The sequence below is a fragment of the Diadema antillarum genome, unplaced genomic scaffold, assembly GCF_040938485.1.
Source record: "Diadema antillarum isolate AM-2024a unplaced genomic scaffold, OU_Dant_1.0 seq00001055_RagTag, whole genome shotgun sequence".
NCBI lineage: Eukaryota > Metazoa > Echinodermata > Echinoidea > Diadematoida > Diadematidae > Diadema > Diadema antillarum.
Genome location: NW_027271883.1, coordinates 212,934 through 237,240, shown reverse-complemented (window position 1 = coordinate 237,240; position 24,307 = coordinate 212,934). Strand labels below are relative to the sequence as shown.

General features: G+C 40.5%; 1 protein-coding gene across 1 annotated transcript in view; it reads left to right on the top strand.

Moving 5' to 3' along the window:
- Positions 1–20,101, top strand: part of LOC139743182 (homeodomain-interacting protein kinase 1-like) — a 77,127-nt gene extending 57,026 nt beyond the window's left edge. The window contains 6 exon segments of the mRNA XM_071653685.1: positions 10,562–10,738; positions 11,234–11,361; positions 12,946–13,078; positions 14,038–14,213; positions 14,982–15,311; positions 15,939–20,101. Coding sequence (XP_071509786.1) covers positions 10,562–10,738; positions 11,234–11,361; positions 12,946–13,078; positions 14,038–14,213; positions 14,982–15,311; positions 15,939–17,226 — 2,232 coding nt within the window. The 3' untranslated portion in view covers positions 17,227–20,101.
- The last annotated feature ends 4,206 nt before the right edge of the window (positions 20,102–24,307 follow it).

Genomic DNA, 24,307 nt, shown 5'->3' with positions numbered 1-24,307 from the left:
TGTTGTTGGGAATTGAATTACACGATGACAAGTCAAACTGTCTGATTTCACTCGTATCAAAACATCTTCCATTCCGGCATTACTCACCACATCACACTCTTAGTCTGGCAAGTAAATTATTCCTTCCCCGAGCATGTATCACCTGCGTGTCGACATTGGAATTAGTCTGATACAGTTCTCGAGGTTGTCTTGAGGAGAAAGGGAGAAAAATGTGAATGAAACTCCAAACAGCATGATGATCTTAAGCACATGTACTTAACTTTTGCTTCATCGCAACTTTCATTAAATGTCAAATTCTTGCAGCTTGCCTCTCATACCATGAGAGTGTTCTGTGTGACTTGAATTGCAGTTTGTTAACTTTGTAGATCTTTCTTGGATTGAGAGAGGACCTTTTTTGCAGGCAAAGGGAGTGGAATTCTGTGGGATATTGAATTAATTTCTCTACATTCCTGGTAATCTTTGTAGATGATCCCCATATGGCATGAAGAGGGGCAGTCCTCAATCCCCCTCTCCAAACCCATTGAGTCCTGAAGTAGTGTGCTGTAAGAATTACCATCTTGTTGTAAAGTTGACAACTCTAAATCTTATTCCATATCCTGTATTATAGAGAAATATTTACATATTATACTTTATAAGTGGTTATATTCATTAATTCTGTATAAACACTGGAAAGGATGTAGGCCTATTGCAGTTTCTTACTTTGAGAGTAGTAACATACATTCTTAAATTTTATGTTCTGAAATACATGTGAATTTGAGAATCATGTATAGACTTTAAGCAGTTGTGATCCATATCAGGCTCACATGAAAAATATTTTTTTTTACCCTCCCGTGTGTTGGTATACATATCAATCAGAAAGACCATGACCTGAAAAAACAGAAAGACAAAAAATCTTTGTCCGTGACCGTAGCAGAGAAATTTAGTTTCTGGGAGTAATGTGGGTTTAAGTTTGACTTTTGGGGGACTTTATGTAAAAGCAATCGGTCACGTACAGATGACACATCTGCATATCGTGCAAAGTGCATGGTCTCCGGAACAGAAGATGATATCCTTATTTATTTTTATCCCTCTTTGGCTCAGAGAGAAAGGAGAGACGAATAATGCTGTGACATTAGAAAACAAAACAAAAGCAGTGAAATTGAAGCAGGAGAGCAAGGAAACATTCATTTTGCCCTGAATCAAGGCTAATATCTCAATCTGAATTTGTTTCCTGTTTTCAGTATATACCACCATTTTTACTAGACAAAATGCTCTGTACCGTCCTTTTTGTCCCAACATCTTTTTACCGTGTTGTCTCTCTGATCAACTGCTCCTTACTTGATAGGTCTAATCCCCTGACAACGCTGGTTTGTCACCCCCCATTACTCAGTGGATGCTTCCTGGGAAATGTGACCATGTTGTGGGCGTGATGGAAGATGCCATTACTGTTATGGGGGCTGTAGAAAAATGGGGGTTGATGGATGTGCCTCATAATAAAGAAGTGAAGAGGCTCTGCTGATTCTATAGGGAACTGATGTTGATAGTCATGTTTGGTGGTATATGATAGAAATACAAGCTGTCAATTTCAATGGCTGTCTGGCCTCCCGACCATCTTTTAATATTTTCATAATATTTGACCCAAAATATGTGCCATTGAGACATGAAAATTGTCAGTTAGAAGCTCAAAATGGTATCATCCTTTCTGTAGCAGCTGTGCAATCACGGTATACAAGTCATTGTACAGTATCAAAGTGTGCACTTGTAGTTTGAGGAAATGTCCTCTTTTAATAGGGTAGGTTAATGGGATGGGGGAGGTTGGGTTGGAACAGAGATGGTTTTCACTTGATACTGAACAAAACCCACCAACTAAAACGAGGGGGAAAAATCTTTCCTCTAAGAGAAAAAGAATAAATATGTACATTACATACATAAACATAGGGACATTATCACTTTGTGTTATGTGCTTTATAAGGACTGTCAATTATTGATTATTATTATCATTAATTCTGTGTCATGGGTTTATGAGCTACAAATACTTTTCATTGCAAGACAATATATGCTCTAACAAGACTGTGGAACAGCAATAAAAGGGCATTGTGCTTTTCAAGAACTGATAAACTGTAAAATTGGGAAATGCCAGTGATGTATCACAAATTTCCTTCTACGTGACAGCTAGCTCTGCATAGTGTGTTACCATCTGTCTATCCTGTTTGACACACAATACCAGTACTGCATCCTTTTAGGAGGAAAAAATGCTAGGAATGATAGCTCGAAGATCCAACACAGCAGAATGACTGTCAAAATACAATCCAATGTCTCTTTATTTCTTATAAAGACTTCATTTTCTGCCGAGAGACCTTATCAGATTTATGTCTTTAGACGAAGGGAAAGAAAGCGGAAGAGAACCCGTGGAGGTATTCTTGAAGGTACACGTACCTTCGAAGGTGACTAACTGGGAAATGGGGCGATAACATCTCTCACCCCTCTGGCTTCCAGGGTTCAAAGTTTTAACATCCTAATTACAGCTGTGCTCCCCTTTGTACAATTTCACCCTTCCAAAGGCTTAGGAACCCCCTATGATGGGCTGCATCTTTGCCCATATCTGATGGAACAAAAAACACTAAAATATTTTCAGTCCTTCCTTTTCCGGCTCCTTTTTTTTTTTTTTTTTTTTTTCGTCAGGTGCTGCTTGAAAGAAAAGCCTTGTGACCAACTGTTCCTGTAGATAAAATGACACTTCCTAATCAATGACGGGGAAACAATGGGTATACCCATAGTGACTCGCCTTCCGCTCGTTTCCATCGCGTTCTTTTCAAAGTGAGAATCCACTCGGTGTGCAGTTTAGTTCTTCAGTAGGTCGAGTGAAAAATCCAACTGACAGAATGATGAAAGTTTCCATTGAAAATTTCACATGTACAAGAAATGATACAGTGATAAAATTTTCAAGTTTCTAAGTTTTCGTAGATTGGGGATATCATAATCATCGAACAGCAAAGAATACGAGGTGATCATTTCGTGGGTTGATAAATCTTCTATTCGCTTCCTTGCAAATTATCATTAATTTCATTTTGAACTTGAATTTAAGGAAAAGGTAAAGAATGCAATGAAAATGAAGAGCATTTACATCCTCTGATTCAATTTGCGTTCGGTAGTATAAAGTGATTACCGACAAAACAAATCATTTTGTGATATATTTATGTTCAATTGTCTGTGTGTGTTGTAAAACGGTGGCAGCAATGCTTTGTCTAATTTGCAAACAGTGAATGCGACAAGAGTTCCTAATTCGTGAATATACTGTATGTAAAGTGAACTCCATTCAACTCCATGACATTCAGGGTGGGGGCGGTCTGATTTTGATTAAACCTTTACTGTCCTGTTTTACTTTAATGTACAGTACTTGTTAAACTTAACGTCATCAAAATGGAATGTCTCCTTAAAAAGAGAGAAAAAAAAGAAGATCTATAATGTTTTTCAAGGAGAGAAAAATTACAAACAGGAGTTTGGCAAGTTTGTATGATTCATGCGAGTGTTGGATGGGTGGAAGGGGTACAGTAGGTGAGCCAGCACTTGCCAAACTGCATTGTTTAATGAATTTTCACGGCCAACATAATCTTGAATTTTGCTCTGGTCCTTCTGAAGCTGTTATTTGGTGAATATATTTGGAATTTTGTACCTTGGAGTTCCTTTTGAGAAGTTTTTTTTTCTTTCACCTGTTCTTCGGTCTCTCTCCTGGCGCTAACTGTCATTTCATTTACGGGTGATGCGCAGGTCAATGCCGGTGCGTCAGAAATATAACGAGCCTGCTTCCACTCGGCTGCACCCACCGCTTTTTGTGCAGCGGTGCCTGCCCGTTTCTGATAGCTGATATGATTGACAGTTTTGGCTGTTTTCGTTCAGAATTAAAGCGAGCAGGAAAAGCCATTTTTGGACTTTCTCTTCAAAAAAGATCTCACATCCTATTCTTGCACACAAGGGGTATTGTTTACAGAGATATAATGGGATGGGGGAGCCGGAGGGTGGATATTGTGATCAAATTTTATGAGACTGCAAAGATCAAACCCATTATTAGTTTTTGCTGTTAAGTAGCTGACAGTGAAAAATCCATCGCACCTCACATTTTCTGTAGCCAACATACAACACTAGTGATGGACAGAGATTTTTTTTTTTTTTGAGGCATTGTGTACTTGATCCTGTTAGTGTATACATCCATAAAGAAGTAGTAGTACATAGTAGTAGTAGTAGTAGTAGTAGTAATTATAGTAGTAGTAGTAGTAGTAGTAGTAGTAGTAGTTGTTGTCACATTTTCCAAGCATTGTGATTGCAGAGGAATGAGTAATATCATAGAAGCACTTGACCTTATTAGGCGATCTTAGCTAAAGCAGTCTGTTTTATTTGACATACATAACACCCAGATAGATCCTTGTCATTTGATTGGTTGTTTGCTATTGATCATTCGTCCCATTTTACTATTATGTCATCATTCGTGCAATTGTGGCTCCATTTACTGTGTAATCTTGGATCCATACGATTTGCTCCATTGCACGCATGCCGAGAGCTCGGCACAATAACACTATGTAACACGCTTGCGTTTGCAGTGTGTACGCAACAGCGCGCTAGCATAAAGCGTTCAGTGAGCACTCTCTTGATCTCAGATGCCACACATTCTCTCTTGTTTCTAAATTCATAACACATCAAATAACAAGGATCTATTTCAGGTGTTATATAAAACAAATAATGAATGTTTTTCATTCGTGCAACGGACAGAATATTTTATTCTGTGGAAGATGAAATTATTGGTCCATTCAACTCGGCTGCACCTCGTTAATGGATCATGTCATCTTTCATTTCAAGAAAGTATTCTGTCCATTGCACTCATAAGCATTCATTATTTGTATACTGTAGTACAGGGAGGTCTCTGGCCATATTGCCCTGCACCTACTGAAGGAAGCAGCTAAATTCCACGCAGACTTTTTTGCCCGGGTTTGGACAAGTCGATTGTGTGTTAAACCGAGATTAGCCGGCTTTGCAGTGTTATACAAGGCTAACTGGATCCATGCTCTCGAGCTCACACTTATCCACGCACATCCACCCCTTCCCACAGAAGAACTCATGCACACAAACACATGCATGCATATTAAGGGCAGTCATGGGCATTTCACTGGTGGTTGCAGAGGGGAGGCTGTAGGCAGATTATGCACTGAAAGGTTAAGGGCACTTATCCCATTCCATACTGGAACCTAATGACCTGTTTATTAAGTCTATGGACATTTCAGAATTCAGTATGGAAACGGTTAAGTACAGTGGAAATCCAGCTCAAATGTATTATGGAGAAAAGTAATTTTGTAAATTTCAGTCCAAACGCCTGGGGATTACATGTAAATAACATACACTGTTTGGCACAATTGATTGCTTTGTTTTAATTTGTTTTACTGATACCTGGGCCATTTCAAAACTGATTTTCCTAAAATAAACTTTTAATTCCTCTTTTAGAAGTGTGTGCTCTGTAACATTTCATAAGTGTGTTTTATTTGTCTCCAAAAAGTTAAAAGCTGAATCCCCATTTTAACCAAAACTGTACCATCCCTTTAGTCTTCATTTCCCCCCCCCCCAAAAAAAAAATAATAACAATAATGATTATAAATCCTAGTGTATATCGCCCACCTTTAAACAGACAGATGAAAAAACAAAAAACAAAAAAACAAACCCAAACTTCACAAACAATGACAGAATATAAAGTAGTTCTAGTGATACACTGGTAGTGTCAGCCTCCCAAAACAGGACTCCCATGTGTTCTCAAGTGACTAATTTCCTACCTCTATTCCCTTGGAGCTAAACATGCAGACAGCCTCCTTTTCTCCTCCTTATTTTTTTCATCAGTAAGTCAAGAAAGTCAAGAAAAATAAAACAAAATGAACTGACTTAAAAGGAAGAAAAAAAAAAAAAAAACCACACCAGAGCAAGTTTCTACATGAAGTCTTGAACAAAATCAGGAGTCATAGCTATAGTTTCCATCATCATCGCTTTTTTCATTGTATCTTTCATGTCCTGAAATGTCCATTTGTCTGTCTGGAAAAGTCACTTTTTGCTTTGCATTGTCAACTCACTCCCCCCCCCCCCCCCCCCCACCTTGTAATTGAATCATCGTAATTCTTTTCTTATTTATGTAGTCTGAGAGAGTGGTGTTTCTCAAACTATGATAAACGTTTTTCTTACGGCTCCTTGAAATGATAATTTGTTGGTTGTAGAAAAGTCCTCACACCCAATTAAAATACTCCTACGGCACTTCAGAGACAAAATATCAATATCGACATGTTCACTATCAGGTGACTCTAAAACACCTTCAGCATTCGCCAGAAGATGAAATGTATATTGGCAGAAGAAAAACAATATCAATGTGCTTCACCTACCCCCCTCCCCCTTCCCACCAACAAAGAACCAGAAATCAGTAACCCACTGGACGCATGACATGAAATACAGTGTGTATGTGCAGCTCATGCAAATGGGGCAGCCACAAATTGAGTATGCGGAACGTTAACGGGAAACATGATACCTAAAGTCTACTTGTAACATCCAGTGCCTCTAGGTGTGTGGGAAAGGCTTCGCCAACCTTGTGTCCCCTTGGCTAGCGTCAGAAAAAAGTGACAGTTACACCCACAGTAATCTTAAGATGTGAGCAGTGGAATGGAAAGGTGGGGGGGGGGCAGTTAAAGGAGAGATGGAATAATCATCATTTGCAAAAGGCTGCCATTCTCCAGGAGATCCATTTGCCGGGAACCTTGGTCGTCTGTTCAACATTTGGCCTGCTGCATTGATTTCTGTGTCATGCTAAAGGAAAGCAAGCAATTCTTTCCTACCCTTAGCTCTCGCATGGCCGGATTGATTGCTATTCCAGTCGTAAAACAGCATTGCAATCGCCCTTGTGAAAGGGGTCACGCAATTTGGCTTACGCTTTTGAGTGAAACTGTTACGTTGGTCAATGCCAGCAGAGTGTAAAACGGGTTGCTGGGATGTGAGATCCTTATGTACAATGTAGGTGAGACAATGAGCAAATCCTGGCCAGGGTCTGGCTTCATGCACTCTTGTCTGTCTTTTGTCTTTGTTTTTGTTTTTATTTGTTCAGGGTGGTAGTCTTGCATTCAGGCTACTGTTAGCATATTGCCCATCCCTGTGCATATAACTGTTATTTGGTGGTGGTGGGTGGGAGGGGTGAGAATAAACCATCAGCATATTTTATACTTCTTCATTGAGTTCCTTTATCTGTATGTGCCCAAAGCTTTCTTTTGTAAGCTGTGACCGATATAAAGAGGCAAATTTTACATTTGTATGTGATGTTGAAAGGAGTTTAGAGTAAGTATTCATGTTAGTGTGCAGTTGAGGAGTAGAAATAGAGACAAACGAATTACCGTAGCTGCCAACTCCCAGTGCACAGCAAGTTCATAACACAAAGGAGTCTGGGAAAAAAAGACTATGACGACCCTTTCCAAGATCGGAGCGGGACTCAGAAGCGCCAAATCTGCTTATGACTCATTAAGTGTGCAGCTCCCTGTACCTTCACATCATAGCTGAACTGTGGACTGGGAACACATCGGCTGTTATACACACATACATTTTGTACCTATGACAAAAAGAAAAAAAAAAGAAGAAAAAAAGAAAAGAAAAAGCAGGAACTCCAAAACTCAGTAAAAACAGAAAGAAAAAGAAACTTGGATGACTGTATGCTAAATCTCTTATCTGTGTGTGGGCCAAAGAATAACAGACATCAGGCGTTTGTGCCAAGGGCACAGAAAAGATGTCACCACAGTACAAAATTACTTAAAAACAAAGTCAACTTTGGATTATACAGACAAAATCACCTTCTGTTAGTCAAACGTCAGGAGGATGGAACATGTATCTGAACTGATTCTGTTGCTTTTCTGAAACCAGTTGTTGCCAACGTGAACAGAAGTGACAAACCAGTTTCAAGTAAGGACAAGCCATAGTTATTGCTGATTTTGTTATGCCTCTGCCGCATACATGTAATGTTACCAGGGGCATTATTTTTCTCATGGTTTAGTTTCTTTTTAAAGCCCTATCATTACAGTTCACTCCAAATACTTTTCAAGCTGTATAAAAATGTACATCAAACGAAATACAGATTAAAAAAGCACACGTTTCTTGTGTTTGGCTGCACAGAAAGAATACATTGTGATTATCTTAGCATGTGATGTGATGTGACTGTGTGCTGTATAGAAAACAGCGTCACTTGTTCGACGCTTGTGAGATTTTTTGCCGTCCTTAGCATGAACCAAATTTAGACTCCAGATCTACACCATGTATGGTGTCCAGCCCCATTTCTTGGAAGGTCAGCACAGCTTTATGGGATAATCTGGACATAAGAAGCGGTTAAGTAATCTTTGCAGTCTTAGTAGCCATTATTCAGTGAAGGTACAATACATTGTGTATGCCTGGTAAAACAGACAGACTGTACGTGGGAAACCCTTCGTGTGCATTGCTACTGTAGACTTTATGTGATAAAGGGATGGTTTAGTATTGGTGGAGATGAGAATTTGGCTTTTAAATTTTTTCAAAGTATCAGGAAACCACTTATGAAATAGTACAGAGTATACCATTCTAAGAGGAATTCAAAGTTTATTTGATGAAAATCGGTTTCGGTATGGCCGAGGCACCCAAAAAACAAAGTGAAACAAAGCGATTGTAATAAAAGGTGGGTCCCACCTTTTATCATGATTGCTCTTTTTTGGATATCTCGGCCATTTGAAACCAATTTTCATCAAATAAACGTTGAATCCTTCTTAGAATTACATGCTCTTTCATATTTCATAAGAGGTTTCTCATTATCTCACTTAGGAACGTTATAAACCTGAATCCCCACCTCAACCAGTACTGTGGCAGTCCCTTTTAAACCCGTTGAGGACAAGTCCTGAGTATACTCGGGCAGGTGTCTATGGGAAATGTGTTTTGTAGCAAAATGAAACCGTCCTCAACGTGTTAACCATCAACCAAGCTGAGAACAAAGCATGTCTGTGTAAATGATCTAAAGCAGGGGGGGGGGGGGGGGGGAGAATAAGATATAGAAAGATAGAGAATGGCAGGTACAACAAATACTTAGACCCACATGTTGAAAGGCAAAACAGACATACAGAAATACAACATACATCCAAATTATCATAAATGTATTCAAAATTGCAGACATTAAAGTGAGAGAGAGAGAGAGAGAGAGAGAGAGGGAGAGAGAGCTAGAGAAATTGGGGGGGGGGGGGGAGACGGAAGGAGACATATGGATAGAAGGAAGTGATAGTGCCCTGATGAGATCACTCGATGGCGTGTGTGCCCTAGCCTGGGTGAGTGCTTTGTGCGATAATGGAAATCACACTAAATCTTGTCAAAATACCCACTTTGCGACTGCCGAATACATGATTAATCGCTCAGTGCAATCCCTGCCGGCTTTGCGCGGACTTCCAAGGGTTGACCCAGACAAGCTCTAGCAATTACGCTCAGGGTTTGACTCGCGGAAAAAGCACCGCACAGGCAGTGTTCTGTTTCATAGTGTTTGCATGCCTCATGCAAGAAGGCACTGCGTTCGTGGGGCATGTACAACGTACAGGAAAGAGTGGTGCTCGGTATGAGCATGTTGTAAGGAAATCAGAGTAGGAAACTAGGAGAGAGAACGAATCGTCTCACACTTCCTTCAGCCAGCTCCTCAGTGAAGACATTATCCACTGTCCTTTTGTTCCTCAAACACTCATTGCCCCCCCCCCCCCCTGCTCTCTTTTTCTCTTTACATAGCAATTCACATAGAAAGAAAAATATGGTGCCGAATCATGCATTCTGTGTGTTTAGGTCATGTCGGTAATGGTGAATATTTGTAGGAAAGTACATTGTTCTACATTGTAATACAGCATACAGGAGTATGAGAAGAAAGAGGAATGATGACAAAATAGGTGAAAGAGGAGATCACAACGAAAAGGGTTTCTAGAAACAGTATATATTCCAGTTTATTTATCTTTCAATTCTTCAAAATCACATCAGATCATTGCCATTAGATTTCTTGTGTTTGTTTGTCACTAATTCTAAAACAAGGAACCACAGTGTGGGTATGCTTACTCTCCTTTCCTCCTTCATAGTTTGGATTACAAATGTACCAGCATCATAGCAAATAACTTTACTCATCAAAATGTTCATCATTATCATTCATGATTCTTCATATATTGTTACTATCACTATAATTATTAGTATAGTGGCACCATTATTATTATTGTTATTATTATTATTATTATTATTATTATTATTATTATTATTATATTATTAATATTATTATTATTATTATTATTATATTAATTCAATAATACTGATGAAAAAAAAACTTTATGTTATGCCTATTACATTATGCTTTTAAGGGCTTTTTTGTCATTTTATCATGATTTCTATTAACATCAATATTATTATCAGCAATATCATAATCATCATAATCATCGTTATTGTCATCATCATCATCGTCACCGTCAACATCATTTCCTATATTAAATATTTTGATTCACCATTCATAATGTGTTTGTCTGTTGTGTCTTCTTTCTATCTCCAGAGTCCATCATTAGGATCGCGACACACGACCACGGTAGTCGCTCCAATCGGCCAGCGCGGGCCGGGCGGCCACCACTCCATCCAGCACGTAGCCCTGCCCATGGCCGTTGGGAGCTCAGGGGCCCAGCAAGGCTGGCCACCCCGTCCAGCGGGGCAGGGCCAAACAGTATTCTTACCTGTAAGTCCACAACGGCCTTGTGACACAGGACTGCCAAGTCTTCTTGATTTTTACAAAAGGCTTCCTGAAAAAGTCAACTCTCTGAATTTCACTACATCCTGACAGTAAGCAAATAATTGTCAACTGCAAGGGCGATGGTACAATCTAACATCGGCGAGGTGTCTATCAGGCCGAGCCAAAGGTGAGGGCTGATAGACACCTCAAGGATCACCATGGCGTTGTTAGATTGTAACCATTGCCCAAGAAATAGGAGATGATTATTTGGATTGACAAACGTGAGATTTCACAAAAATGTATTTCATTAACCATGCAGATTTTTGTTTTATAATCGTGCTGAATATTACAACACAGGTGGTACAACTGTAGTCTGCAGCAGTCAAATGAACGAGACTAACATTAGATCTAAGACGATAACAAACAATCCAGAAACAAAAACTAACAAACAAACATACAAATCCCAAAATAATTCCAATAATCTTTTCTTGTCTGCTGCAGAATGGGCCAGTCCAGTCCTGGCCACCCAATGGGGGTCAAGTATTTCTGTCGCCATGGCAACAGGGGGCAGCAGCAGTGACACAGCAGCCAGTCATTCCGGAGGCACAAACCTTGACTGAGACTTGGAGGTGGGTCTTTTTTTCTTTTTCTTCTTCTTCTCTTTTTCTCATTCTCGCCGATATTCTCAATAGAACAATAGTCAGCAGTATTTCAAGATATATAGTGGGTAGTGCCTTTTCATGTTTAGGAAGATGGAGCCGTTCAAACATATAGGGCCAAGCCATGCAAAACAGCTGCTTATGTTTTTTGATGGTGTCATAGCAAATTTGCAGAAGTGCTACTTCTTTGTTGTTGATGGCAGGGAAAGAAAGCCCACCAAACAAATGAGACACCAAATGTGGACAGGCGAGGGAGCCCTTGGCAGAAACCTTTGGCAGCTACTAGCAATTTTAATGGGAAAAAAAAAATTGAATAAGAATTAAAAAAACAGGTGTACTGCAGTGGGAGAGAGTGTACATGTCTACACCACAGTATACTCTGCAGATACAGTGTACACCCTTGACCCATGGTAGCAGTAGTGGAAGTGTTATTACCTCCGCCAAGGGAGGAGGTTATGTTTTCGTTACCATTGGTTTGTTTGTTAGTTCGTTCGTTCATTAGTTTGTCCATGTGCAAAATAACTCAAAAAGTAGTAAGGGATGAAACTTGCAGGAAAGGTTGAGAATGACACAAGTAACAAACGAGTAACTTTTGTTAGTGATCCGAGAATTTTTTGGAATTTATGAAGGATTTTGATATTTTGGCAGGTAGGGTCAATGAACTTGGGAGTTCAGGCTGCGCGTACTTGAGGTTTGCATGCGCGCACTAAAGTGCGTACTCTAGTTTCTGCTAGGGCGAGGCGCGCCGCGCAGCTGAGGGTTTATGACGTAACAAAGGTTTCTATATTGGGAAATAGGGCGACTCTCAGCACACAATGCTGTAAGTACGGATGGGTGGAAATCACTGATATCTCTATGGAAGAACATAAGGACGGTGGAAATGAGCTGCATACTTGGCGGAGGTCTGCGCTCTCAGAGTGCTTCTCTAGTTAGTAGCTATATTTGTATAGTGGTTGTGGTTGTGGTGGTAGTAGTAATAGTAGTAGTAGTAGTACTTAGTAGTAGTAGTTGGTTAGTAGTAGTAGTAGTAGTAGTAGTAGTAGTAGTAGTAGTAGTAGTAGTAGTACTTCGTAGTAGTAATAGTAGTAGTAGTGGTATTAGTAGTAGTAGTAGTAGTAGTAGTAGTAGTAGTAGTAGTAGTAGTAGTGGTAGTAATAGTAGTAGTAGTAGTAGTAGTATTAGTAGTAGTGGTAGTAGTAGTAGTAGTAGTAGTAGTGGTGGTAGTATTAGTAGTAGTGGTAGTAGTAGTAATGGTAAAAGTAGTAGGAACAGTGATGATGATTACTATAAATCTCTCGTTTTAAAACATACTTAATACTTAGTTTCTCAATACTTGTACTTCTACTTAGAATTTGCACGACTGTCAAGTATACTTTTCATGATGTACAATTGTATTTTCATGTGCTGTTTCAGTCTTTTATTGCCTCAATGGAAGATTTATGCTTCAAATTTTGGTTGTTTGTTTGTTGTTGCAGTTGTTGTTGTTGTTGTTGTTGTTGTTGTTTGGTTAACAATTTGCCCATTCTCTGTATGTTCTCTTCCCCTTCCCACCAGACGGCAGTATGTTTCTGCAGCCCCGGTATCATGGAGAAGTTCTGATGAATCTGGGTTTGTCACCACGGAGCCGAGCCCCGCCCTCTTTCACATGGATGTTGGGGAAGGGACATTCTATGACCATGGTATAGAGGTCAGTAACCTCACCTGAACCCCTCCTCCCCCCCCCCCCCCCCCAAAAAAAAAAAATAAAAAAAAAAAAAAATAAATAAATAAATAAAAGAAAAGAATGAATGAATGAGTAAAAAAAATGGATGGGGAATGAAATGAATAGCGAGGGCAGTCATACCCTAGCTATCAATGAATAGCATTGCTTGTAATCCTGAGTTTGTGTCTGTTGTACAGTTAGAGACATCTGGGGGGCATTTCATGAAGCATTTTTGTCCGACAACTTGTTGGAAAACTTTGCTCTCAACCAATCGGATGCAAGGATTTCAGTAGCTTTTAACATCTTGTCAGACGAAATATCTGACAAAATGCTTCATGAAATGTCCCCCTGGTCATTCCAAACTGAGAAAGATACATGTATGTTGCAAGATTTTGTGTATGTAACATATGAAGTGTATCTGGAGCGGTATGAATTTAGCCATACTTTGCTTTATTGTATTAATGTAAGAACAGACAATGTGAATGCGCCATGGAGAGACCTCAAAACAAACATAAACACCAGATTATTGTGGTGTCACCAATATTTGATTGTGAAGTAAACACTCTCTCGGAACAGAAGTTCACGAGCGTGGTGGTCAATTTCATGTTTGTATGTGACTCGTATGGTTAGTATCAGTTTAAATTCCCAGAAGGTTGCCTAAACAGCTCCCTCCCATTATACCCTCACCCACACATAGTGTGTAAGGGAGGGTATATAGGAATGAACCGGAGGTTGGGTCGCAGTTGGTCGGTCGATCTATTGTTTGATCAGTTGCAAAATCACGTGGATTGAAACACATATTTTTTTTGTAGCAATTCACACAAAATTTGGCATGTGTGATCGCTATCATAGGTGTTTGCATAAGACACCTTTTTCGTCAGTATCAAGTTCTCGTTGCCATGGTAATGGTGAATTTTTATTCCTCTCCACTTCCACCCTTCCAGAGAGCGCAGTTCTCAGCCGGCCACCACTTCCACCCGATGATGCCCGTGACCCCGCAGCACTCCCTGCAGCACTCCCAGACGTGGGGCACGGCAACCAACCTGGCCCACGGGGCCGCCGCCTCCTCCTCCAGGGGAGCCTCCCAGCACCGGCTGGCTCGCAAGCAGGGCGGGCAGAAGTGAGTTGTGCCTCCCTCGTGTGACCCCTTGGTCGTGTGGTTTGGTGGATAGTGGATAGGGTAGATTGATGTACCACAGCAATAATTGATGATAAGCAGAAACAAAGAAACATGCAATTGACTCGAATGTGACCTCAAACCTACTAAGATCCTTACTGTACGAGCTGAAATTTTCGCGGTGGTTTTATTTTCGCGAATTTCGCGAATCGCCTTTGAACCGCGAAAAACAACAACACGCGAAAATAACAACGCGCGAATCTTCAGTTCAGTTAGACCCTCCCAACTGCGAAATTAACAACATGCAAAAATGTCCTCCAAGTAGCAATTCGTGAAAATATCTGTACGCGAAAATTACAGCTCGTACAGTATATGTGTGAATTTTAGCTCATTAAATGTAGTCTAGTATTTAACTTTAAGACTGAGATAACACCAGAGAGCATCTAGACCCTGGGCCTGGAGAACAAGAGACAAGAGAGAAAAAAACTAAAAGGGATAGACTCTCCAAATGGCAAATTTACATATCTGACATCCTGAACTAAATTTGAAAGTTTGAATGATCCTTGGTTACATGTGTCTTTTGGAAAGATAGCCAGCAGAATAACACATCAATTTATCAGAATGGTTAACAGGCATTTTCTCTATGGGTTGTTCATAATCTTTTGGCAGTTTTTTTAAATCTTAGACTCAAATTGTACTGCAGTGGTGCATCTGTAAAATGTGTGGATTTATGAGACGTATATATGCTTTGTAATCATTGCTTCCCTTCAGGACTCATACTGCATTTAGCAGCAGTCTCTCCCCTCAGAAGAGCAAGCGCATAAAGGGCAACACGCCACCTCTTGTGTCGGCATCCGAGGCACGGCCCCATGGGCGGCGGCTCAACGCCACAGTGACGTCCCAGGACGTGCGGCTGAGCCCCGCCCTGAAGCAGGAGCGGGACGTGGAGGGAAAGAGGGCGGGGTCCAACGGGCGGGGTCAGGCATCATCCTATGCCAACAAGAGGGAACCGATCGTCATCCCGGACTCCCCCAGCCCCACCCCCAGCGTCATCACCATCAGTAGTGATAGCGAAGATGAGGTGGTGCGACCGGCAAAAGGGTAATCTTTTAATCCTTCCTGCAGACACATTATTCCAGTAAACTCTTAGTATGAGCAAGTGTCCAGTTGGCATCTGACAGGAGGCCTAAGGGCCTCAGTCCATACATGGCTCTGAAACTGCCCTCCACCTCTGGAGATTTCAGCCAAATATAAAAAAACCAAAAACATGTACGCTGTTTTTTCGGCTATGGCAAACGAGTCAGGTAGTGTGGAGGTTACTGGGTAAAAGTGTATATTTTCGTGTTTGAAGTAATTTTTTTTCGCACTCGGTCTGGGTAGACCAATTTTGCATGCTTTAATTCTGTGGATTGAAGACATTAATTGGTGGAACATATAAGAAGCAAAAACATAATTTGCATGATTTCATATTCACAATAGTTATGTGCAAAATGCAAAATTTTCACACCACAAAAATTTCCACTTCTACAGTGTAAGAGTGATTGCCAAATGATCAAATTGTGCGTGACAGTCCACTCTATTGTCGCAATCACTCGACAGACTTGAAAAGGACATCAAGATCTGTACGTTTTCAGTTGAAAGACATTTTAAAGAGTTTTTGGCTTGTTTTAGGTCTCACTCAGCCTCTCCTGACACATTTCATTTGGTTTTGTCAACGTCTTATTTCAGATGTGAAGACAAGAGCTGCACAGCGTGTAATGACAACAGCATTACCCACAGCTGCTCCCTCAGTAGCTCCAACAGTATCCTCAGTGCCAGTCCCGATGCCCATCACCACACCCAGCACAAGGTCTCCTCGCCGTCGTCGTCCTACTCGTCCTCGCTCGGCGTGTCCCCGCTCAAAACCAGTGAGGACGTGGTGAAGGAGCAGCGGACCAACGTGGTCAGCTGCGTGACCATCCCGGACAGCCCCAACCCCAGCCCGGATGGGGCAGCCCCCAAGGATGGCAAGCCCGCCAACGCTGACAGCAGCGAGCGGCAGAACCTTAACGAAGCGGGCGCGGGGAAGAAGCGCTCCTACAGTGACGTTAAGGTGGTGAACGAAGTGACATTGAGCGCGGGTGTCGTGAGGAAGGGTGTGAATCGTATCAAGGAGGAAATAGATGTTGATGATGAGTACGGTGGAAGCTCGGTGAATGTCCAGCCGGACAAACCAGTCCGGCAGGCTGGGATTGGAGAACAAGAACTGAGACTCAAGAAGGAGAAGCCGTCGCATCACCGGTCGGATTCTGCCATTGCGTTCATCAACCTTCCTCCCCTTCATTCCGAGACGTCGGGGTCCACCACAGTGACCACACCCTCGATACCGCCTCAGCCGTCAGCGGCAGTGAACAATAACAATAACACTAACAATAGCACTCTACCCTCCATAGGCGTGAGTACTGGTCCTTCGCTTCTCGCCTCGCGCCAGGAGCAGTCCAGGAAACGTACGAACCGCCCTGATCTTTCCTCAACCCAGAGGCCCACCAACCAGCCCCTTCATCCCCAAATAAACTCAACATCAGACAGGGGGGAGAGACAGGTGTATATTTCTAATACTGGGGCCCACTCCCACCCAAACTTGTCAATCATTAACAGCCCTTCCCACAAGCCAAAGACCACCCAGCACCACCTTCCGTCGGCGTCACAGCTCGTCAGCTACACCTACGGCAACACCCCCATCAGCTCACCGGGAGGCGGTGCACTCCCCACGCTCTCCCAACCCGGCAGCCACCAGATCCGCTACCGCACGGCCAACATTCCAGCGTCCCTTCCGCCCCAGGTACTCCACTCCCCGACGGTCCCCCCGCAAGTCTACCAAGCCTCCCCGCTCCCCGGAGCCCCTCACCAATTTCACCACCACCCCCAGTATAACCGGACTCTCTACGTCCGCTCCCCGTCGGGGAACATCTACAGTACCTACCCACTCAGCCCGACGAGGGCGCGGCCGTACCAGTACGTCTACCAGGGTGATTGACTGACGCTCGTGCAAGACAAACTCTCCCAGCTACATTTCTGAGGGTCGAGCAAGCTGCAACCATGGCAACAGGAGATCTTGGGTGAAACGATGTTGGTGTCTTCACACGCCACCGAGACCCATGGTGATTTCAGGGGGGTTCTTTTTATTTCCAGTCAGGGTAACATCTCGCTGGCATGTGAGAGAGAGAAAAAGTCTGATTGTTAGACTGGAGTGGATATGGGATAGAGTGAGGTTTGCGAGCGATGCCTCGCATTTTTATTTATTCACTTTGCTGGCTGTGGTCTTACCCACTGCACCTGTTGTGTGATGCTTTGGAGGAGGATGATGGGATGGGGTCCATGTAGTATTGTTGCGCAGAGCTTTTCTCAACAGCCTTCGTGAGGAAAGAGTGACTCTGTGATGGTTACATGTTTATGAATTGCACACTATCCAGTCGTTTAATTGCGACTATCCAGTGAGCAATTTTGAGGGCATGCTAAAAGGGACATTTGCACTTTGCATTGTCAGGATAGGCATCAGAACTATGACTAGTTTTGCTTTCGCTGCCAATTCTTATAAGTGCCGGAAGCCAATTCAAGAGAGCTTGCTTGCCAAAGCAAATATTTTACATTGGATTCATTGAGCGTTTTTAAATGTATTTTGTTGTCGTTGTTGTTGAAAGTTTACTTTCCAACCAAACAAAGCTTTTTAATGTAAAACCCTCCCCTGTCCATGGTGGGCAGAATTGCCTGAAAGAGATGGGTCAGTTTTTTTTAGAGGACAGATTTCCTGAAGTGGACAGACTGAAACCTCCCTTAGTCCCATACATGTGTTTTAGTGCTGGCCAGTACATGGAAGCTCCACTATGTGCAAGCTTATTTGTGCAGGCGTGGAGGTTTCTGTGAAATGCAGTTGGATAGAATTTGTCTTGCCCGTGGAATCAGTTATTGAGAAAATTGAGTTATGTTCTATATTTCGAGGGAGACTGCTATTATTCTGTATTGGTGAGTAACAGCGGCCTTTAACTTGTGGCACTGCCGATAGTGTGTAGTGGAGATATGAATACAAGTTAGGTTGCCTCTCCTCTCCTAAGTGGCCTGTGACAAGGAAATTTACTTGAAATTGACATTTTTAATAATCACCTTTTAATCTTCCTGCATGCAGTTTGTTTTGGTTGTTGTTGTTGTTTTTTTTTTCCCCTGTTTTCAATCCCTGTGTGTTGTATATTAACTGGTTTTAATTTTGCAATATATATTTTGCCTTTTTGAGATATATACCTCATTCACTTGTACAGAAAGTAACATATAATATTCTCTACCCAAAGAGTTGTGCCCCCTAGAGCTCATGACTATATTTTGTTCTTTCACGATTATGCTTGTACCTGGCTAACTAATGTTATCATAACTATCAGTGGAGTTGCCTTTTTACAGCTACGAAGAGATCATTCTTTGGGGATTTTATCTTATTGTTGTATTTTTCTTCTTCTTTCCCTACAGTTATAAAATAATAGAGAATTGTGTTGCGAGATGTATGGGAAGAATATTCATCTTAATTTCTCTGGTTCTGTTTTTGAAAAATTTTGTACTTTGCTTTTTTTGGCAGAGAATTGTTTCTGGAACTTGTGTTGGGATGTGGCAGTCAAAGTCACCAAGGTGCTATGTTTTAGTGAAGTTTTGATTTGCAAAAGGAAAAAGGCAAACAAACAAACAAGGAGAAGGTGAAAGAAACATTTTATAAATCTTTCACAGAGGAGGCCAGCTCATTTTAACCGTCTGCTGGTATATAACATTTTATCGTGATATTGTGATGATACAAAAGTCATATGTACCTGAAATTGTTGAGAGTAGCTCTTTAGAATGGCAGCATATTATATATATTTGTCAAGTTTTATGTTCTTCTCTTTGGAGTACGACTACAAAGTATTGAGCGTCTTGACGGTTGTAATCTTTTTACGTGTATCGCGTGGCATGGTAGTGATGTTTGGGCATTAGTATATGATGGAGTCAGATCAATTAGAAAGCAAGAGCTCATTTAACCTAGTGAATGTATTTCATTGGAATTCAAGTTCATCATTGGTTTTGCTAGCTATTAACTATTATCACATAAACATATTTTCTGCACTATTGTCCTGCAGATCTTTGATCATTTACAGTATTTGTAGGATTCTTTTTTTTTCTCTTGTGAGCTTATTGTGGCTGTGTGTAACATCAATGGACATTACTGGATTTCTGTGAATAAATCTTTGTACATGTACAATATGCGGTTACAAAGAGACATTTGTAAACATAGAGAGAACTATTTTTGCTAGTGAATTTCATGATAAAGACAATTTTTGAGGTTTGAATGGACATACGTTTTCAAATGACTTATCATCTTGCTCTGTACAATGTATATGTATGTAGAAAGAAAAGGTATTTTTGGATTTGGTGGTGTAGTTCAAAGTTGTGTGGACATGAATAGAAGTCTCCAGGCTTTATGTGTAGTCTTTCTATGTTTTGAAAATCCAGAAGAATCGATAGTGGCATTACTTTTGCCAAGATCCACACGATAGATTAATATTGCAGAATTATCTTGTGAGCACGTATGCAGTTGGTTGTAGTATCTCACCCCATGTCCAGTTTTATCTTCTATGCGCAAGTTGCCGTGTCTCTCAGAGACTTTTGTGTGTGAGTGGATCAGTTTAGGTAATCATTCCTTTGAATGACTATCAGAAGCGTGTACTCTTATTTTAGGATTCAAATTATACATCAGCGTGTCCTGCAGCAGATGAAGTGTTTCCAGTATCGTAAGAATAGGGAGGCTTGCAACTGTATTGATAGCAGTGACTTGTCAGAATCATGTCTGTATAACAGAGTTTAGACAAATCAAAAAGATGTGAACTATCTTTACCGAAAGAGCCCATAAATTGTTTACCTAAATGTTGGTTTTGTTTTTTTATCGTTATTATCATTATTCCTTTTTTTTTTGGGGGGGGGGGAGGGGGAGGGGGTGCTGATTTCTTGTCAGCGTTCTAGTCCCTTTTATCGACATTTAGTCACTAGAAGACAGTGATGTAGAATAAGGACAACTTTTCTCTTTTTTTTTCAAGATGGAACACAGAAGTATTAACAACAAGAACATAGAATGAATCCTACAGCAAAATTGGAAGAAAATTGAAGGGAGTCTACAGCTCTTCTTTTTTTTTTTTCTGTTAAAGAACTTTGTAAGTTTATAAGTCTGAGAACAGTTATTTGTTAAAATGCTATTTCAGAGAGGACAAAGGGTTTGCAACGTTCCAGTACAGGGATACATTAATAGCACCAGCTCCCCTGTACTTTTAAAAAGATGATGACTGTTGTATTTCCACTGTTACTGCATTGTTGTTAGGGGTTTGGCCTTTATTTCCTTTTTTTTTTTTTCTTTTAATTCTTTGTAATTTTTCTCCTTAATTTGGCAGGTGATCAAATTTACATTGAAATTGATGTGTATAGGGAGGTATGGATATATCCTTCTTTGTGATAATCAGCTGAGAGCCTGAAATACAGATATACATGTATGCCTGAGAAAATCATTCCAGTTATTGGTGATGGGGTTAAATGAAAATCACCTATAAGTGAGATTGGTGTTGGCTAGATTTAAGTCCATACCTTCAAGAAATCTTTCTTCTGTATGTCTATGGGTGTTGTGATGTAGTTTTGTGTTTTTTTCCTTGAGGATTTTTTTTTTCCTTTTTTTAAAACTTATTTAGACGGTAGAGTTTTCAAAGATGTTTTATCCAGATTATCTAACCTTTCATCCATGTTTTCCAGTGTCCAGCCGTGTTATAAACGAGCAGGGTGCTGGAGAGTGAATTGTGGGTGTGGAGTTGCCAGTTGGACTGATTCGCAGTAGACTTTGAGAGGATAGACAATGTGATATTATCACTCTGCCTGTATGATACTAAATGTGAATTGTACACCTATGGTGTGTTCAGGTGCTATTTGAACGAAGTGAAACTTTTAATGAAGACATCTTTGTGGAAGACTAATATTCTGTGTGCCTAAACTAGTTGTATAGTGTATTCAATACTGCAAAAGGTACGCATTAGGTAGAACACTGTTGTTGTTTGAATTGTGGGGGAAAAAATAACTATTTGAATTGTTTCAGAGTATACAGACTTTTCTTTCTTTTCTTCATGTTTGTGGTTGAGATATGCAAGATATGTATTAGTCTTAGGTTGTTAGCTATTGTGCTGGTCAGAAATCAATACTATGTTTGCAAAATTAGACTGCATAGAATCGTCACTCTTTTGTCTGACTCTTTGAAATGCTCAGCTTTTATATATATATTTGAATATTTTCTAGGTATTAGTACCATTTTTCAACATATTGAAGTGACTTCGATTTTGTGTAGTTAATATTCAGAGTGGTAGAGTATATACGAGGGAGTGGTGTCGTCTTCAGTGAATTTGCAACAACCAAAAGTCTGTTGTAAAGTCTAGTTGAGTAATAAGTATAAAGATTCTGTACCATTATATGAATGTCATTTACGAGATGTCATGTTGAATATTCTCGACCTTTATGAAGCAAGAGGTCAATTTGTGTCGATTCTGATGGATTCTGCTTCCAAAATTCTATTTACATATGTGTATGCAGTGAATGATGTTTGTCCATGAGGTGGGTGTTTTTTTTTTTTCTTTGGTCTTTTTTGTAGAAATAACCTTGAATTTGTAGTTTTCACAACAATTTTTTCTGTTTGATTTGTGCTGTGGAGAAATCGTTAAAGCGAAGATCAAGTTACTGCAAGAGTGCCAAGTTGATTCTGTGAGCAAATTCCGCAGCTGTGTGGTCCCTGTTTAAATTTTTATTGTCGCCTATTGTGATGGTTTTAGCAATACCTTTACGCGGAGATGTGTAGGGTTGTTCACAAGATATAGACCACTCCGACCTGGCAGAAAATCGACCAATTCTGCTCCCTTCCAAGCGCACACACGTACGCTGGATTCATGATATATACAAGCTGTATATTGCGGCAGGCGCGAGCCCTGGTCGCAATATATAATGTATTCGCATGTGCATGCGCGCATTGGACACTACAGTAACGGTGGAATTTGCTGCCGAGTCAAATCAGTCTATATGCAGCCTCCTGAAACACCGGTCATTTGATTTTGCAGGCTCAGCCATGCTGTGGTTTTGTGTGAGAAAAAAACAGATCCCCGAACGCAGATGAAGGACTTGTAGTTAACACAGTCTTTTATGCACCCATTTTTATTTTTTCAAGTTATGGGTGTTTCTCTTCGGTGCAAGGGGTGAAAGATTCAAAACCCAACAGGGTACAATCCTCGTGAAGGTGTGTGATAGACTGTACATGCAAGGAAAATGCTGGAGAAGAATCAATGTTAATCAAGACATTTTTTAGCTTCTGCAGACTTGTGCCTATGCCAGGTTTTCAGAGATGTACACATAAAGGGAGTTGTCAAAGCTCTACAGAGTTCTACATCCAAGGTTATTATAGGCAGGTGTAACTTGAACTTTTCCAGCAATTGTGAACGTTGGCACTCCTGTTCTTTTATCAGAGCAACAGTCTAATATACGGGATGGTCAAAGATAGTGACATTTTGTCGGGAGATTTGACGCTTTCATAATTCAGCACGGCTATATTCAAATAGACGGAATAGGGTTCATCAGAGTTTGAATTCTGCCAGAGTGGGCTTCGAACCGTCATCAGTGTGACGAGCTCAAAAAGTGTACGCGAGCCCTTACTAGCGGAGGAGACTGTTGTGAGGGGAACTGGTGAGGATACTTCGGTATCCGTCAGAAGTGCGCCTAGTTCGCCCTGTTATCATGGAGAAATTCTATTTAGCCTTGGTTTCTCGTCACATTTTTTTTTCTGAAATGTGCTATTAAATGTTTTCTTTCTTTTTTTTTTAGACACTGCCTGAAAGAACTAATAGAAAGACTTGCATAGAACAAAGTGCTCTTTTTACTAGGCTAAAATGTGCAAGTCATATATTCACGCAAGACATGAGTTTGTACTTGGCCATTGTGAGATTTTTTTTTTTTTTTGGTTCCTTTTTTTTTTGTGGGGTTTTGTGTGGGTGTAGGAGTGAAATTGACAATATGAGTCCTTGTGTGTTCAAGGGAGAAAACAATACAAATTCAATCATCTAACTTTCTATTTGTGGAAATTGAAATCTCGTCGGTTGTCTCTTGCAGCAATAGGCTCCGCGTATGCATGTATATGTGTCATATTTAAATTCTTTCATTAACAGTATTAATCATTCCATGTTCTATAGCCACTTGTTCGATTTTTGATTAGCATTCGTTATCCTAGCAAGTTAGTCCTTGTTCTAGCCAAATATTGTTGAAAGTTGCATTACAGTATATATATTGCATTTTATTATTATACATAGTGGAATCCCTCCCCTTCATAGATGTGTAAATTTGCTACAAGTTCACATGTGAGCATCATGAAATACTTTGAATTTGTGTGTCGACTTTGATAAATATGTAGAATATTTCTGCAGTTCATTTGTGATTGTGGTGACAAGTGTAATACAATTGTGGTGGAATTTTAATTTTTGAGTTTTCCTTTTTTTTTAAGAAAAAACGAAACATCCATTTGTTGTGAACAGCTTGTAGAGTTTTGATTTTGTATCCTAGATTTCTAGTTTCTTTCCCATGATGCATTTCTCTCACGACTTCGCACATATGCCATGAAATGTACATGATGGTGCATATCGGGCATTCTGGTGATTTTATCCTTGTGAGTTAACTGATTTCTGCCAAGGGATGATATGCCAGCTGGGGCTCACCCCTCTGAGGGTCCAAAGATCACATGCAAGTTTGTGTTTGGCCAGACTTTGTTGCTAGTTACCTGATTATTCCAGTAGAGTTGCATTTCAAGAGAAATGAACTGTTCATGTAGGAGATTTGAGAGAAAAAAAAAAAGGGAGGAAAGATCACTGTTTTGGTATATTTGGACAGCTGTTTATTGGCAGTTTAGTATTGGTCTTGCATCTTTTTACATTTGTTTATGCCACCCCTCCCCTTCCCCCATCCTGCCACACATACACACACACACAGACAGCTGTGCAAAAACAGTGATAGCTTTGGATTAGTGTGTGTTTCCATCCTTTACA